The sequence below is a fragment of the Lactuca serriola genome, chromosome 8 (genome assembly GCF_051521515.1).
Source record: "Lactuca serriola cultivar US96UC23 chromosome 8, Lser_US96UC23_V15, whole genome shotgun sequence".
NCBI classification, from domain to species: Eukaryota; Viridiplantae; Streptophyta; class Magnoliopsida; order Asterales; family Asteraceae; genus Lactuca; species Lactuca serriola.
The window spans coordinates 66,273,016-66,290,124 of record NC_136415.1 but is presented as its reverse complement, the minus strand read 5'-3'; the positions used below and the strand labels follow the sequence as shown (position 1 = coordinate 66,290,124).

At 34.3% G+C, this 17,109-nt stretch overlaps 1 protein-coding gene across 1 annotated transcript; it reads left to right on the top strand.

Annotated features, from left to right (window-relative positions):
- The first annotated feature begins 1,946 nt into the window (after positions 1 to 1,946).
- On the top strand, positions 1,947 to 4,413 carry PUX2 (plant UBX domain-containing protein 2). The gene is made up of 3 exons (XM_079014032.1): positions 1,947 to 3,131; positions 3,449 to 3,727; positions 3,934 to 4,413. Exons 1-3 carry the CDS (start codon positions 2,268 to 2,270, stop codon positions 4,183 to 4,185), a joined length of 1,395 nt encoding a protein of 464 aa, XP_078870158.1. The 5' UTR covers positions 1,947 to 2,267; the 3' UTR covers positions 4,186 to 4,413.
- The last annotated feature ends 12,696 nt before the right edge of the window (positions 4,414 to 17,109 follow it).

Below are 17,109 nucleotides of genomic sequence, written 5' to 3'. Positions count from 1 at the left end.
AATATAAGGGAATTAACAAGTGTAAGAGAATGCCCTTTTTACATATAAAAATATGTAATTTTACTTTTTCAATATTTGGTGTATTTTTTTTTTAATTTTCCAATAAGGCTATGGGGAGTGGTCATCACCAACCCACCGAAAAAATGTTGTCACATCTGCGTCACGTTAGCTTCACAACCAACCCACTAGACATAGGAAATGGTTACCACCCCACAATTTTTTTTATGATTATATTAAATAAAAACATAATTTAAAACATAATAAAATATTTTACATTAATTGAAACCACATTACATTAATTAAAAAAATAGAAAATTAAACCTAAAGTACTAAAAAAACATAAAAACATATAGAAAATGAAAACTAAAATACTAAAAAAAAACATAGAAAATTAAACCTAAATTACTAAAAAGCATAAAAAAACATAAAATATAGTTGCGATATTTGTCGAGAACTTCTTGTTGAATTTTTACAAACACCCTTAAATTTTCTGGGTCGAGATTCAATTGCGGCACCGTGTTTATAATTTGAGAATCGGTGAATGCCAATTGTCGCATACGAGCTTCCTCTGTTGATTAAAAGAAAATTCTAAAAAATTTAGAGTTTTGTCTATTTTCTCCGTTGGTACGTCCTCATTGGTTGATTTTCCACTTGAAGACTTCCCCTTTCTCGCTTTGTCCCTTCCCGGTGGTCAACGAAGTTAGACGTCCAGTGGAACCTCACATCGGTGGCGTTGAACTCATCATTGAGGTCGAGGTTAACACCAATGTCCGACTCGGACATTCTCGGCCTTTTGTTGGAGCCGATGGTAGATCTTGAATGCGTTGTATTCGGATAAAGGACCCATTTTGTAGCATTGTGAGTTTGCGACAAACTTCTCGCGCTTTTTGGTTAGCAAATGGTTTACCATTGTTGGTAATTTTGAATTGGTACAACGCGGTTGATAAAATGTTGAAATCGTTGCTACCACTTCTATGCATATTTTTAAGATTGTCAAATACGTCGTTAAATTTGGTGCAAGCCGCTTGAAGGTGACGCCATTTTGCATTGACCAAGTCGTATATCTGACTCGTTTGCCTTCCTAATAACGCGTGGAAGTGGTCTAAAACACGATTCCAAAGGCTTTGACCCGTTTGCACGTTGCCGGCATCTCCGTCTTGTGATATAAAAATCCAAGATTTAGCTAAAGTTTCCTCCTCCTCCTTGGTCCATTGCATACTTTTCTTGTTCCTTCGATCTTTTTTTTTTTTTTTGCCTTCTACTACTTGGTTGTGCTTCTTCAATCTGTTTGTCGTCGCCGTCGTCATTGTCGAAGTTTATATGTTGAGATTGAGATAATAGAACTTGAGATGGTTGTGAAGTTTGTTGACGTTGAGAAGTTTGGGATTGATATTGCAGAGAAGGTTGTTGTTGAAAGGCTTGAAATTGGGATTGAATTAATTGTGGTGATTGTTGTTGTTGGTAGTAGTGTGAGTGGTATGAAAGATTGGTGAATAGTTGTTGTTGAATTGAAGATGATATCAATTGTATGTAGCTAAGATTTGCTAATGGATCATTTAAAGTATTTGAGATGTTTGGAGTGGGTGAGATATTTTGATTTGGATCCATAAGTAGAAGAGAATATTTTTTGTTGAATATGTGTGTTTGTTTTGAAAGAGTGTATGTTTTAGTTTGAAAATTATGTGTAAAATGAATGTATATACAGAGAGAAATTAAAGAAATAATGAATTCAATTTTTTTTAGTGTTCGAAACGGTCATGAGCAAACGGTCGAAAACAAGGAGCCGAATATATTCCGTGTGTTCTTCCGTCTTACCCTTCACGCCACAGCCAACCCACTCATCCTAGGGCGATGTTCACACGTCTCTCGAAGTGTCCAAGTCAGCATCCCACGCATGAAATAGTTTCCTCTATCGATAGCCAAAGGTGTGGTGTTGGTATTTGTGATGAAATAATAAAATATGACATCACTTTTCATGTAATGGTGTACTGTCACCGACTCCACCTCGGCCAACAAATCAAAAACACGCATTGTTTACGAGACTCAAGTTTCGAAGTAAGTTCATCGTCTTCTACCCTGTTCGCTGACACTTTCGCGTCTGAAAGTTGAAGGCCCCCTTTTCCTATTATCAAATTCATCGATTTTTCTTAAAAAGATCGAAGGATCAAAAAATCCACATCCCGTTTGCTGCCTTGCGCTTAAAATTACACCTTTGTGTTCTTCAATTTCTTCAAATCAGTTGTTTTTCCATCTGGGTATTGGATAAAATGGGTGATATGAAAGACAAAATGAAAGGTTTCATGAAAAAGTTTAACAATTCCTTGTCGTCATCTTCGTCTCCTGGTAAATTCAAAGGGCAAGGAAGGGTTTTGGGTTCATCGTCTTCTTCAAATCCCTCCGGTCAGGTAAATTCAAACCCTAATCGGCCAACAACCACTATCCAGGACCCAAAACCCGTCCCTCCCCCTCGACCCTCTCCATCAACATCAAATATTTCTCCTAAAACACCCGCAATTTCCGAACAGCCTGCAAAGTCAACAGATGGGTTCGATCCATTTGATTCGTTGATCACAACCGGTAAGAGAAACAAAAACGGGTACGATTTGAAAGTGTTCGAATGCCCAGTTTGTGGCCGAGCATTCGGATCTGAAGAAGAGGTTTCCGATCACGTCGAGAGCTGTTTGTCTAAAAACGAAGCAGAATCGCAATCAACCACCGATAATCCCCAAGAAAAAGACGAAACACGAAGTGAATTGGAAGTTTGTGTTAGTACATATCTTTCTGGGAAACCATCGGATGCGTCAGTTGAGATTGTGCTCAAGCTGTTAAAGAACATAGTTCGAGAGCCTGAGAATGTTAAGTTTAGGAGAATTAGATTAGGGAATCCGAAGATTAAGGAAGCCATTGCTGATGTTCCTGGAGGTTTAGACTTACTGGAATGTGTTGGATTTGAACTGAAAGAGGAAAGTGAAGAGATGTGGGCAACAATGGAAGCTGCAAGTAATGAGAAAATTAAGCTAATCAAACAAACTGTTTATTTGTTGGAACCACAAAAGATTGAAACTTTAACATCAACAGCAGCACAGACGAAGGTGGTGGAGCCTGAGGAAGTGAAAACAGTCGAGAGACAGGTATATTATCTTGAATTTTTACAGTATTTTTGATGTCATATTTTTTGAGTTAATTGGTAGCTTTTCAAGAAACTGAAGTTTCTTTAGGCATCTACAAACAAAGATGAATGAAAAGAAACAAAACATTTAGGTAGAATTGGAAGATGGATGATTGAATATCGAATTCTTGATTAGCAACTATTAAACGTCTAAAAATTCGTTCACAAGTAACAAAATAAAAAAATATGGTCGACCCATATCAATATCATCAATATTATAATAATATATAAAGTTAATTATTTCTTTTACCATTAAAGGATTGATCTCTTGGATGCCAGATTAGGGTGTTCTTTTCTGTGTCTGAAAGTGTAGCTGCAAAGATAGAACTTCCAGATTCTTTCTATAAACTCTCAATTGAAGAAGTGAGAAAAGAAGCCGAATTGAGAAGAAAAAAGCTTGCAGAATCTCAACTTTTAGTACCAAAATCATTCAAGGAAAAACAAGCAAAAGCTGCAAGAAAAAGACACCAAAAAACTCTCATCCGAATACAGTTTCCTGATGGAGTAGTGCTTCAAGCATTTTTTAATCCTAAAGAGCCGACTTCCTCTCTTTATGAGGTTACTTTTTATAAAACTCTCAACTTTTATTCGCATTAGAAATGGTATTTGAAAGATTGGAATTGCAAAAGGAATGGAATCTATGATTCCAAGGAATACCCCGTTCCATTCCATCGAGCAAAACGAACATGTTTTTTCTTGTTCCAATTTCTTGATTTTCTCACACTAACAAGTGTCTTAATGAATGTGTTTGTTTTTTTTTACAGTTTGTGAGTTCATCATTGAAAGATCCAAGTTTGGAATTTGAATTATTACATCCGGTTTTAATCAAAAGACGTGTGATTCCAAACATTGGAGAGAAAGTTATAACACTTGAAGAAGAAGATTTAGTTCCATCTGCTTTGATCAAGTTTAGACCTAAAGAAACCGATTCAGTTGTTTTTACGGGTCTTTGTAATGAGCTTTTAGAAATCATGGAACCTCTCGTGTCGGAATCAGCAGTTGCTTCTTCTCAATAACCATGGAATTGGATTCATTTTCATGTTGCATATAGATTTTATGATCTTTGCTTAGGATTTAAAGGATTCTTTTTTATATATTTTTTTTAGTTCTTGATACAATCATATTGGGAATGGTTGGTTGATTGTTTTTACTTCTTTATTTCTGAATAAGTTGTTTGATGTTTATATGAATTTAATGCTTATTGTTATGATTTTTTTTAATAGATATATTGGTTTTAAGTGGTATTATAGTTTAAGAGAACTATTAATTTCACTAAAAAGGTAGAGGTGAACAAAATCGGTTTCCGTCCCTTTCTATTTTTGGACGGTTTTGTCTCATAACACTAACATATAAACTTTAATTTTTCATTAATATAAAAGCCTTAGAAATTATTGAATAACGTTTCATAACTTATAAAACATTAACATATCATTAAATCAACATATCTCATGTGCTATTTGTGCATCATAACCCTTTGTATTATTTCATACTATTAGTATTGGACCTATGGACAGGAGTAGACATGGATCTTTTTTTAGAATCAGTCCGGTTCTTGGTTCTACAAATTGAACAATTTCGGTCTGTTTTTTTTTACTAGTTCTGTCCAACTGATTCCGGATAAAAGTCAGTTTTAGATCGGATTTAAAAAAAAATTAGCTATTATTTTAAAATTTTGTATTCTATGAGAATCTTTAAACAAACATATTTTATTCGTTTCAAATCGGATTGACATGCGGTTCTTTCCAACGTGTAATTTAAAGTTTGTACATGATTTTAAACTAGGATTTTTTGTTGTTTTGGTGTTATATTTAACAAATTACAATCCTTCCAAGGTAAGATATCAAAGCTGAAATATTTCAGCTTTTCAACCATTATTTTAAGCTTTTGTATTCTGTGAAAATCTTTAAACAAACATATCTCATTCGTTTTAAGTCGGATTGACATACGTTTCTTTCCAGCATGTAACTTAGAGTTTGTACATGATTTTTACTATAATTTTATCGTTTTTGGTGTTATATTTAATGAATTACAATCCTTTAAAGTTCGGATATCAAAGCTTATAACTTTCAGCTATATTTTTAGACTATAATTCTGCATTTTACATATTTTTATAGATAATCATATGAATGAGTTGTAACGTATCAAACCCCAAAACGCAATTTAATGAGTTGTATCATATGCATCTAAAGTTGTACCGGTCCATGAACCGAAAAATCCGGACCTGGACCCGGTAAGTCTCATCCTGTTCGGTCCAAGGTCCATAATATTCTATCAAATCGGTCCGGTCCAAGGGCTAGTATGGTCCGATCTTGCCAAAATGCTCACTCCTATTTCATAGTATCTCCTATTTAATAACTTTTAGCCAGTTGAATAAATCCAAAAAAAAAAAAAAGAATGAAGTCATAATTTTAAAAATGAAGAAAATGGTTGATTTATCCATTCACATTTCACAACTTGCACCTATTTCTTGATCGATTAAAGATTCTTCATTGTAGGGCCTTCCCAACTATAAATTGACTACTTAAAAACAAGATCAAAAATTTCTACAATATCTCATTTTGTATGTATAGTCGATGTCAATTTCCTTATCTTCAAAATTAAAATGTCATCCAAACGTTTTTCTTATCTATTTGTCTAGTTGATTTGAACATAAACCATTTTTCATAATTTTAAAATTAATATTCCATTTTAACAAATTCACATTCTTAAATAAATTATAAACATAACATGGCAAGCATGAACATTATCAAATATCACATTACCTTTGACATTATAATTTTATTAATTTCTAAAAAATAATCCTACAGAATATTGGAAAAGATGTATGGAGGGAGAGGACCACTCCCTTCGGTTGTATTCAAATATTATAAAGTAAGATTTGAAGAACAAATATTATATATTTGTAAGGTTGAAAGCAATCACAGGGCACGAGGCTATTTTAATTTGGTGGACCACCATACATTGCATTAATCATAGCATTATATAAAAACATATTGACCACAAAAAGAATATTTCATAAAGTTAATTCTAATACTTGTTTAAAAAATATTATTGTAATGAAAAATACAATAAAACCACGAGAGATTCGTATATGTATACATTTCAATATTTAAATATAGAAAAGCACAGTTAAGGTTCCGTTTGATAGTTTCTGTCTGAGAAAGTGTTGTGTGGTAAAGTGCTTTCTGAGAAAGTTTTCTGACTGGGAAAGAAACCATGTTGTTTGATTGTACATCTGATTGACTGTGCTGAATGATGAAAAAAAATAATAAAAAATAAATTTAAAAAAAAAGTTATTTAAAAGAAATTGATAATCCAAGAAAGAAAGAAAGATGTGGGGTTTGATGCATAATTGTTTTTCCAGCCCATTCAGTCAGAAAGATATGATTTTGAGGCTTTCTGGGAAAGACATATCTTACCGGGAAAGACTCATTTTTTTGTGCAAATCAAACAGTATTTCCGGTCCATTCAGCCAGAAAGATCTGTTTAGACCTGAAAAGATGCGTATCAAACGGGGCCTAATTATATATGTATGTTGCCAAAAAAATTATATGATTTTTAGGTTTAGATTAATCAATATATTATTATTTATGTTTCATATAAAACTAAATTGTTTTTTTTCTAGAAGAAATGATCAACTAAAAGTATAATATATTTCTACTATTTCCTCCATTGTATATAAAAACATGTCGAACATTATATTTGTCTAATTCATTTGTTTTAGTTCGATTGTGTTCTGTGTATAAAACTATACGACTGGTTTTATCTCCTTAACTAATCGTTTTTAGTCTAACTAATATCCTGGTCATATTAAAAAACAAAAATATATGTCATATGAAATTTTTAGCAGATAATTTCTTTTTAAAACTAAGCTCATAATTTGGTTTTATTTGAATGGTAACTATTAATATAATAGTTATATATATATATATATATATATATATATATATAGTTGTGCTTTTATATATTTTAGCCTTATATCACCAAACAATCGTGGTATTTGTTGTAAAGAAACCGAAAGCAAGGTTTTATAATTATGTATTTATGTATAGAATGGTATATTGTTAAATGTGATAGGCACTTTACTTGAATTGGAGGGGTTAAGGAAAGGAATCACATTTGTTCTTTTTAGCCATTCTGCTTTTGATGAAACTTTGTTTCACAAATATGATGTTTTATCTTTTAGAAACTATATTTTTTAAATAGTTCATGGAGTTAAGTGAAAATTTAAATTCGTTCAACTAAAGTATATAATATTTGGATAATTATTAACTATTTACTTAAAAGTTTTAGTAAGGTAATAAAGATTATAACATTTTATAATAAAATTAAGAACAACTTAGAATAACTCATAATTTAATTTATAAAAAAAAATCATTTATATTCGTTTATTTTAATTAGTGTTTCATTATGTTCATTAAAATTCTAAACTAAGCCGTTATATAGATTTTATTCTATACAAGTTGATAAAAGTTAAAAATGTAGATAATGCATTTTATATTGCTATGAATTATAAGTCTATATTTGTAGCTTATCAATTGTATTTTAAGTGTTCATCTCTATGTTTATTGAAAACTCACAATATTTGGATGGCGGGGATGAGGGTGGGGTGGAGTGGGGTGGGTTATGTACTTTTAAGAAATTTAATGGCTTTTAAATAAATATTAAAATCAACCACCAACATTTCTTTATCAAGAAAACTACACTGCAGAAGAAATATACTGCAAGCCATCTAGACTCTAGACATAATTTTTTTAACTTGCTAATCGGAGAATATAATTAAGTAAATCTTCAGGTATCTTCATGAAACAAAATATTTCGGCATCTAGTAGTACCCTGTTGGAAACAACTTCAATATGCAAGCATTGATGGATGCACATAATGCATGCTCTAAGCTGGATAGGAAAAATACTTATGGAGGATGTCAATTCCTCATAAGTAGGCTTGTGAGTTGGTCTTCAAGAAGCATCATTGTATTTTGTTGTTAACTGGGAAAGAAGAATATGTTGTTGCAGCTAGTTGCACCTGACAAGTGTTTTGGATGAAATCTCAACTCATGGACTCCGGTTATCGTATGCTTGAGGTATCAATTTATTGTTTTTCTCAAAGTGAATGATGTTTCTCAAAATTCGGTTCAACACTATATGACCAAGCATATTGATATCAGATATCACTTCGTTATGGACAATATTCATAAAAGGAAATGCTGGTATTATTTTTGTTTAGTCCAATGAAGGGATATATGGTATCTTCTCAAAAGTGCAAACAACATTCATTCCTTCTTAAACATGCTAGAAATGATGAATCATGATCCATAATTATCAAAAACCTAATTGATTCAGTCCGGAGAGTTTTAAATTATGTTTGTAACTTTTTTCTAATTTTGATCTGAATGATTAGTATGACTTCTTTCTTTTAATATTTTGAACTACGGATCACATAATTGATTAACTCTAGCTTAAATGATCAATTTTATGTTTGTTTGCATAACCATCTATCTTGTTTTAAGCTTTCAAGAGTCTTAATGACTCCGTAAAAATATTTGTCTGAAGTTTCACTTTATAATACTTTAATTCAGATAAAAAAATCGTTTCAGTAAGGAATAAATATTTTTTGTTATGATTAAGCATTTCAAATGAATGTTTTGTCTTATACTCAAACCGTTAATATTATTATTAAAGGCTCATGTGAAGAGTCCAAAGCATCATTTTTTGTCCCAAATAAAACATGAAAAAATTATTCAAGCTCGTCTAAAATAAATACATTTTTAGCATGGTTTTAAAAGGTATGTCATGGCAGCATCAAAGTATGGCTATATAGTCTCGAAAACTTTTATGGTGGTGAGGTTTTTTTATCGCACATGAAACTTTTGAGTTTTGGTTAACTTTTTGTTACTAGGTATAGATATAACTCTTCTAAAAACTTCTTATATTTGTTATAAATCTATAATTATATAATTTTTTATGTATATAATAAAATTGTCGTTTTATATTACGCTTTGAAAATCGTTATGATTCATAAAGCTTAAGTTTGTCATCATCACCGCATCACACTTCATGTTATTTAGAATCTTGTCTCTAATAAGACTTTAATTTAAACTTATCTTCATAACGATCATACATATATTATAATATTGATTACACTATATAAAAATTTATACTCTAGTAGAATATACACTTTATATATTTAAAAGGATAAATCTATAAAGCAATAGTTTAAAAAAGTTTAAGTGTAATCAAATTTTTATGGTTAAATAAAAAATTAATTAATTGGATGGTTAAACAAAAAAAACTTGAGAAACTATGATAGTTTTTATATAGTTTAAAGTTTTATAGTTAAATTAAGTAATCGGAAACCTTTTACTCGCTTATAATGGTAAAAAAATCCAGGTTTAGACCAAAAAATATAGTTTGAACCTATAAATTCAAAGACCTAGAAATATAAACCTTATCAGATTTAGCTACTCTGTATTCTCTTTATATTTTAAAACATATTTATCTTAGATAAATCATGTGGGGGTGTAAGGTTGGAAGTTCGATTCCTTTAAACTACCTCTTAAAGTGTCACATATGATAAATTTTTCCCTAAAAATTCCTATGGGGGTTGGGTTTACCCTTTAAATGAGTTCAAACCTGGAATGAGCGTTAAAATATTACGAGTAGGCTTCCACTTAATTCGTTTGTCATTTCCAAAAATAGTATACTTGTTAATTATTGCTAAAATTTCTGAGTTTTTTTTCTTTCATAAATGGTGTTTTTGTGTGAGAACAAATGGTACGTTAGCAAAAATAGTCAAAAAATTATTAGCCAAACTTTGAAAGTTTGAAACTTTAAATCGTAGTTTTTATTTGTACACAAGCTTTTAATAGAAATAGTAATAAATTTCTAAAAACAATAAAATTACATAAAACATAAAAAAGGATAAAAGTTTATAAAAGCTCTCATAAAATACTTTGCAATTGTTTTTAGTATTAGGAGTCTTTTGTTCCAAAGTAAAAGACTTAAGTTCATATATCCAAACCAACATTGGAGTTTTGTTGTTTTTAAAGGTGTTATGCAAAAAATAAAAATGAACCCCTAAATATGTTTATATATAAGAAAATTTTGTTAATACTACGTTATGTTGATATATGTTATAAAAACAATCATAATAAAAGAATGATAATATGATATACAATCTTACTTAGTTACACCTTTAACCAAAGTTGATTGGTGACCTCACACGAGACAGATACATGATTACAATTTTTCACCCCCATCGAACACAAGGGATGAAGAATCAATGACATATTCACACCTCTATCAACCAAATTAATCTCATAGAATTTATGTCCCACAAAACCCTCCAAACAAAGACATTAACTTTGATAGAAACAAAAGAGCACCATCTAGTAGAAAGTGGGCCATCTTGAAGCAAAACACCATCAACATGACATTAGCTAGTAGATTTCAAAGAATTAATACCATAAGTAGGAGGCTTCCAAACCCACCTATCTAGACTATCAAGGAGTTGCACGTTAGAGATTAAATCTATGAAAACTGAAAATTGAGAAGCAGTAACACCCCCTATACGAAGCTCGCGGCTCTACTCCTAAAACCACCTGTAATCTCTCCATATGTCCGCTACTAGACACTCTTTATTAGTTTCTAGAGTATAAACCCTAGGAAACTTACTCCTTCCGGTGTAATCTCTCAACCAAACATCATCCCAAAACTGAGCTCCTTCCATATTTACTATGATTTTTCGAAGATAAGAATAAGGGTTTGAGAATCATTCATCTTGTCAAAACACCTAATCAAAGAACACTAGACCCTATCACGCCTCATTTTAGAAGTGTGACAACCAATACCATCATTCATCCTATGGATACTCATAATCACATCAACCCAGATTGAGTTTTTATCATTGAAAAACCATCAAGCCCATTTCCACAAAAGTGTGATGTTTAAAGCTTTTAAACTACTGTAACAACGTAAATTTTCAAAACAATTTTTCATTTTTAAAACATACATTTACTCCTAAAATAATGTCAAAACATAATGTATCAAATGTTATCATCACAAACATGTCCCAGACTTTCAAAACATAACTCCACGAGTGTGTACGGATCATGTCGGCGCCTTCCCGCGATCATCACTAGGACCTGAAACACATAACACAACAACTGTAAGCATAAATGCTTAGTGAGTTCCCCAAAATACCACATACAACACATACGCCTTTCCAGGCCATAACTCTGTGGGACCTTCCGGTCCAAGTGTCTCAGTGGACTTCCGTCCCGAATCCCGGTAGACCTTCCGGTCCTACCTGTATCGACCTTCCGGTCCGTAACCTCCTGACCTTCCGGTCCATGTCCTCTTGACCTTCCGATCCATATCATCTTGACCTTCCGGTTCTTATCATACATAGCATACATAACGCATACATATCACATATCAACATATAGCACATACATCTCATAGCATATAAGACCTTCCGGTCACACATAGGTACCCTTCCAGGTACAGTATAGTGAGAAGACTTACCTCGGCTATCTCGGATAATCTCGCACACGTATACACTGATCTAGCCTCCGCCTAAACACATAAACAATTATCTCAAAACAATATTGGATCTCCAGGATAGACTAGTCTGTTCCATGTCCTCTAAGAGGGCTAAAAGACCATTTTAACCTTCAAATGGTCCACAAGTCCAATTGTTGACCAAACCCTAAAAGTCAACAAAAGTCAACGGTCAAACTTTGACCAGACTCGTCGAGTGCACTCGTATGACTCGGCGAGTCCATGCATGTCCTCTTCGCCCCTGGTCCTCACTCGACTCGCTGAGTCAACCTTACACTCAACGGGTTATCAAAGGTCGCGAATTGCGGGGTAACCCGACTCGACTCGTCGAGTCCCTTATGGACGCGACAATTTCCTCCCATGAAAACACTCAAATGATCTTTTGAGGTCAAATCTGTTGGATAAGGTGTCTAAGTCCATAACTATTTATGGTATGTACTTGACCCGACCCGACATGGTCCATTTGGGTTGCATGGCACCATGCAATTGGATAGACTAAATGAGAGAAATAACACTTGGAAATTATTAATATATTATAAGTTCTAATATATTAATAATATTATTTAATTAGTTTGATCAAGAATTAATTAAGTGATCAAAAGATAACTAATTAAATATATGCATTGATTATGTAAATCATCTATAACTTGTATAATGGGCTAAGAGGCTCCATGGATTATCAAGTTGGGTTCCACCCATAGAATGCTCCATGGGAGTTACAAACCCATGGGTCATGGAAATGAAGAGTCATGACACATTAGGTCACATGGTGTAACCCTAGATGTGTCAACACTATATAAGAAACCCATTCTCCACCAAAATCGGCTACACATATGAAACAAGAGGGCTAGTCTGATTTTAGAAGTGTGTGTTCTCTCTAAAGTCATTCCAAGAGCATTTGATGTTGTGTGAAGCGTTTGAGGCATCACACTTGGGGTGCTAGGCTCACAAGGTTTCAAGGAACATAAGCAACAACAAGGTAAGTTATTCTATCTTTCATTCAAGTTAAAAATTGTTCCCCATGTATGCTAGATAGGAATATAACCTTGGAGTTCAAATTTGCATGATAATTAGACAAACATAGATCCAAGGTTATTAGGGTTGCATGTACACTTAGGAAGTGTTAGAATGCTCAAACCCATCAAGATCTGCTTCACCAACTAGTAGATCTAACCTTCTAACACTCGCAAGTCACGTAAAGGTTCAAACTTTACGTTCATGCAATGCTTATAAGACCAAAAATGGAGAAATAACCTTTAAAATGGGGTTCTACTCTCAAGGCTCACATGAAACCTCATAAAGCTGGAAGTTTGGGACCTTTTGGACCTCTCAAGGTTCAGTCTATCATCTATACCCAAAGGGACCTCATATGCTTCACAATCTAACTCAAAATTGTGCAAAGGAAACACTAGATTCAAGGAATCTATCAAATACACGAAATGGGAAGGAACTTGTAGCTCAAAACGTGAATCTCAGTGTGACCAACACAGATCCAAGCTCCACAATCGATCTAGCTTGGATTTTCCCACTCCTTCTTTCAAGATCACACCAAAGGATGAAGAATTAGCCTCCAAATTGCTCTCTAAGCTCTCTTTGCTCTCTAGGGTTTTCACAGGGAAGTGGTGGCTGTAAATGATGGTCATAAGGGCCTTTAAATAGGGCTCAGGCCATGAGATTTAGTGTTTCACTCTACAGCGCGGACTCGCCGAGTCCACTCATCGACTCGTTGAGTCCGGTCATTAATCCAGACAAGAATTCGCGATCCTACTCGACGATTCTGAGCATGTACTCGCCGACTCCCTCCATAAAACTCAAGATAAATAATTTAAATAAGATACCTGGGAATCCGGATGTTACAACTACCAACACCCAAATCACCTTTATCTTTAGAGTTCAACACCACCTCCCATTTGATCAAAGCAATATTTGTTTCAACCTCCAAACCTCCCCATATAGGCAACGCCCCATTTATGGTATGTAATTTAAATATAGTATTCTCCCCTTCTTATGAGGAACTTGACGAGTCAATAGCCCAACTCGACGAGTAGAGATGGGATTTGCACACATTTTTAGTGGGCAACTCGACGAGTCTGTTTCCTAAACTCGGCGAGTCCGCCAGTCTGGGTGAAACCCTAAATCCCAGGGTTTGTACCCTATTTAAACGTCATTATAGCCTCCCAACCCAGCCTCCAGCACCTCCGGAGCATTACTCTGTAAACCCTAGTCCCCATTGTTGAGCTTGAGTGTTTTGTGCTAGCTTGGGAGTTGTAGAAGAAAAGAAAGGAAAGAAGACGAATAGAAGAGAAAGGAGATCTAGAATCTAGCTTCCATTTGCTACATATTATGGTAATAAAGTTATCACCTTGCTTATTCTTCCATTAAACCCTCTTTTATGCTTGTTTATGGTTCTCTTGGAACTTTATATGATTCAAACTCGAGCATTGAACTCCCCTTACGATGGAATCCATAGATATGGATGTTATTGAGCTCTAGGAGCTCAATGTAGCTACCTTTATGCACATATAGCCATGTTCCAAACCCTAAGTGCTTATTGTTGGATGATTTGGTGTTTAATCCCCATTCTCTTGTGCATCCACGTAAAGTTGGAAACTTTACGTGTAAAACCATCCCTAGAAGCCCAGATCTATGAACCGAATGCACTGAAATCGACTAGAATCGACTGTATAGTAATGACATACATGAGACTCGGCGAGTCTACACCATGACTCGGCGAGTCCAAGGAAATCTTCTTGCCTTAGGAACAGACTTGACGAGTTGTTCATACAACTCGACGAGTCACAGTCTGGACGTGTTCATACGATGAAAGAGAACTCGAAGAGTTGTTCATACAACTCGGTGAGTCGGATGAAGTTAGACTCGATGTTAGTATCAAAGAAGAACTCGTCGAGTCTTTCCCAAACTCGACGAGTTGAAGCGGGAAGAGGACTAGCAAGGATGTTATGGGACTCGGCGAGTTGACAACCCAACTCGGCGAGTCCGGTCAACTGAAAGTTGACTTTGACCAGTGATATGTGCATAATTGGTTCATATTAAGTATACATTATTATTCATTTATTAGCCAAATTATTGCATATTATGGACAAAAGATACTTAAAAGTGTTTAAATTATATTTTCAGTCCAAAGATGAAGCTCGGAAGCGAAAGGAAGCGGGAGAAACAGTTAGAAGATCGAGAATGAAATAAAGAAGAAAAACACTAAAAATGGCACTGACTCGGCGAGTCTGATCGGCTACTCGACGAGTCCAATCGAAGAATCGAGAAGATAATGACTCGGGATCCCAGAGAGTTATCACAATACGGGGAATGTGAGAGGGACTCGACGAGTCACCACCTGACTCGACGAGTCAATTCGGATATTTATAGATAACTCCATAGATCAATGGGGAGGAGTTCTGGAACGATTCAGAAGTGCTTTGCTACGATTGAGAAGCCATAGAAACCCTAGAAGACGACGAAAGAAGCTAGAATTCAATTCCGGAGAGTAATTGAGGCAAAATTTCATCATTCCACTTATTCTTTTGTTTTATCATTATGGTTAAGCAATTTGACTTTGTTTGTTTGCTGTTATTTACTTCAATCATGAGCTAAAACTTTTAGACTTCTGTTTGGGGATACAAAGTTGACAATATGGTTTGATTGATTGGTAGGATTAATTCCAAGTTGGTGAATTTTGTTATTTTAGCTTACTAAAGAACCTTGTGTGTGAATAATAATTAATTTTCTGTTAATAGAAAGATAATTGATTTGCATGAACATCTATTAATTATTAACCTCATATGCTATGTGATCACTATGCTATACGTCTAGGATTAATGAATATGAAACTAGAATTAATAAGAAAATTAAGTAAATCCATGTGCAAGCTTGTAAGATGACCATCAAACAAGAAGTTGATTAAAAGAATAATTTAGTTAACTATTGCAAGTCTAACTTAACCCGAATAATTAATCTAGTGAATTGAATTAAATTAGACAATTGGCCACTGTTTAAGTTAGTTTATTTGCTAAGGATTAGGGTAGTGAATACGAATCTAATCACTTGAATCGGTAACCAACGAAAGAATTAATCCATTACACCATTACCTTGAAATCAACCATAGAGTCAACCAAGTTGAACTAAACAGAAGTTCCTTTCCAATTATTGAATCTAGTTAAGTCTTTATTTTCTAGTTCTTAAATTAAGTAATACTTAGTAAGTTTCTAGTCTTGTAAAACTAGAGAAAACCCCTACTTATTAATTAACTTAGATAAAATTAGTTTTTAGTTTTAATTTGCCGTTCCCTGTGATCGATACCCTGCTTATTTAGCTATACCACAATTGATAGGTTCACTGCCTTTTGTGTGTTATTTGATAATTAAAAGTAGGTTTAAAACTAAGTGAGTTTGCACACATCAAGTTTTTGGCGCCGTTGCCGGGGAACGGTTCTAAAATTAATATTAAATTCTAGTTTAATCGATCATTTGTGTGGGATTTATCTTACACAAAGTTATTTACAAAGTAATTCAGTAAGTAGAATTAGTTGCAATAAAATTCTGTTTTTAGGATAACTAGAAATTTTTTGCCTTGAACTCGCCGAGTGCATTCGAGCAGACTCGGCGAGTACATCGCTGTTTCAGTTTTAATTTTTTTATTTCGTTTTTGTTCTTTTTACGCGTTTTGTTTCTTTTCTTTGTTTACAGTTGTTTCATGACCCGAGGATCTGATACACCTCTGGTCCCCCCTCTTGAAGACCCGGAATCTGCGCTAAGGAAGAGCAAGGGCAAAGCCGTTGGAGAATCCGCATCTTCAAAGAACTCACCACTCAAAAACTTAAAGTCCGTTTTCAGCAAGAAAAAGAGCAGCAAATCCGGAGCATCCAGTGCCTCATTGAGAATTGAAGAACCAATTCAAGAAGATATCGAGTACGAGACCGAGGAAGAAGAAGAGCATACTTACGAGCACGAAACCGATTCCGAAGAAAAGTTAGCTATCACAATGGATAACATTGAGGAAGTCCCCATGGGGGAATGGAAGAAAAGGATGCGTAATGACACCAGTCCGGGACTTGTGCAACCCGCAATTCCCGTGACCGCTACTTTCAAACTAAAAGGCCATATTCTCGCCCAACTCAAGGAGATTCCTTTTTACGGGAAGGATCACGAAGACGCTTATAAGCACTTGGACGAGGTGAATGATGTGGCCGATTACTTCAACGTACCGAATGTTCCACGCGAGACCCAGCTTCTTCGCATGCTTCCTGTCACATTTAAAGGAGTTGCAAAAGATTGGTTAAAGTCACTTCCTCCCGGATCGGTCACCACATGGGCCAAGATGAAAGAAGAGTTCATAGACCACTTCTGCCCGCCCTCCAAGATAGCC

Excerpts from the sequence above, each read along its gene's own strand:
- PUX2 (XM_079014032.1), top strand. The coding sequence starts at position 2,268 with ATGGGTGATATGAAAGACAAAATGAAAGGTTTCATGAAAAAGTTTAAC. Across the intron at positions 3,132-3,448 it reads TGAAAACAGTCGAGAGACAG|ATTAGGGTGTTCTTTTCTGT; the intron begins GTATATTATCTT and ends CTTGGATGCCAG. Across the intron at positions 3,728-3,933 it reads CGACTTCCTCTCTTTATGAG|TTTGTGAGTTCATCATTGAA; the intron begins GTTACTTTTTAT and ends TTTTTTTTACAG.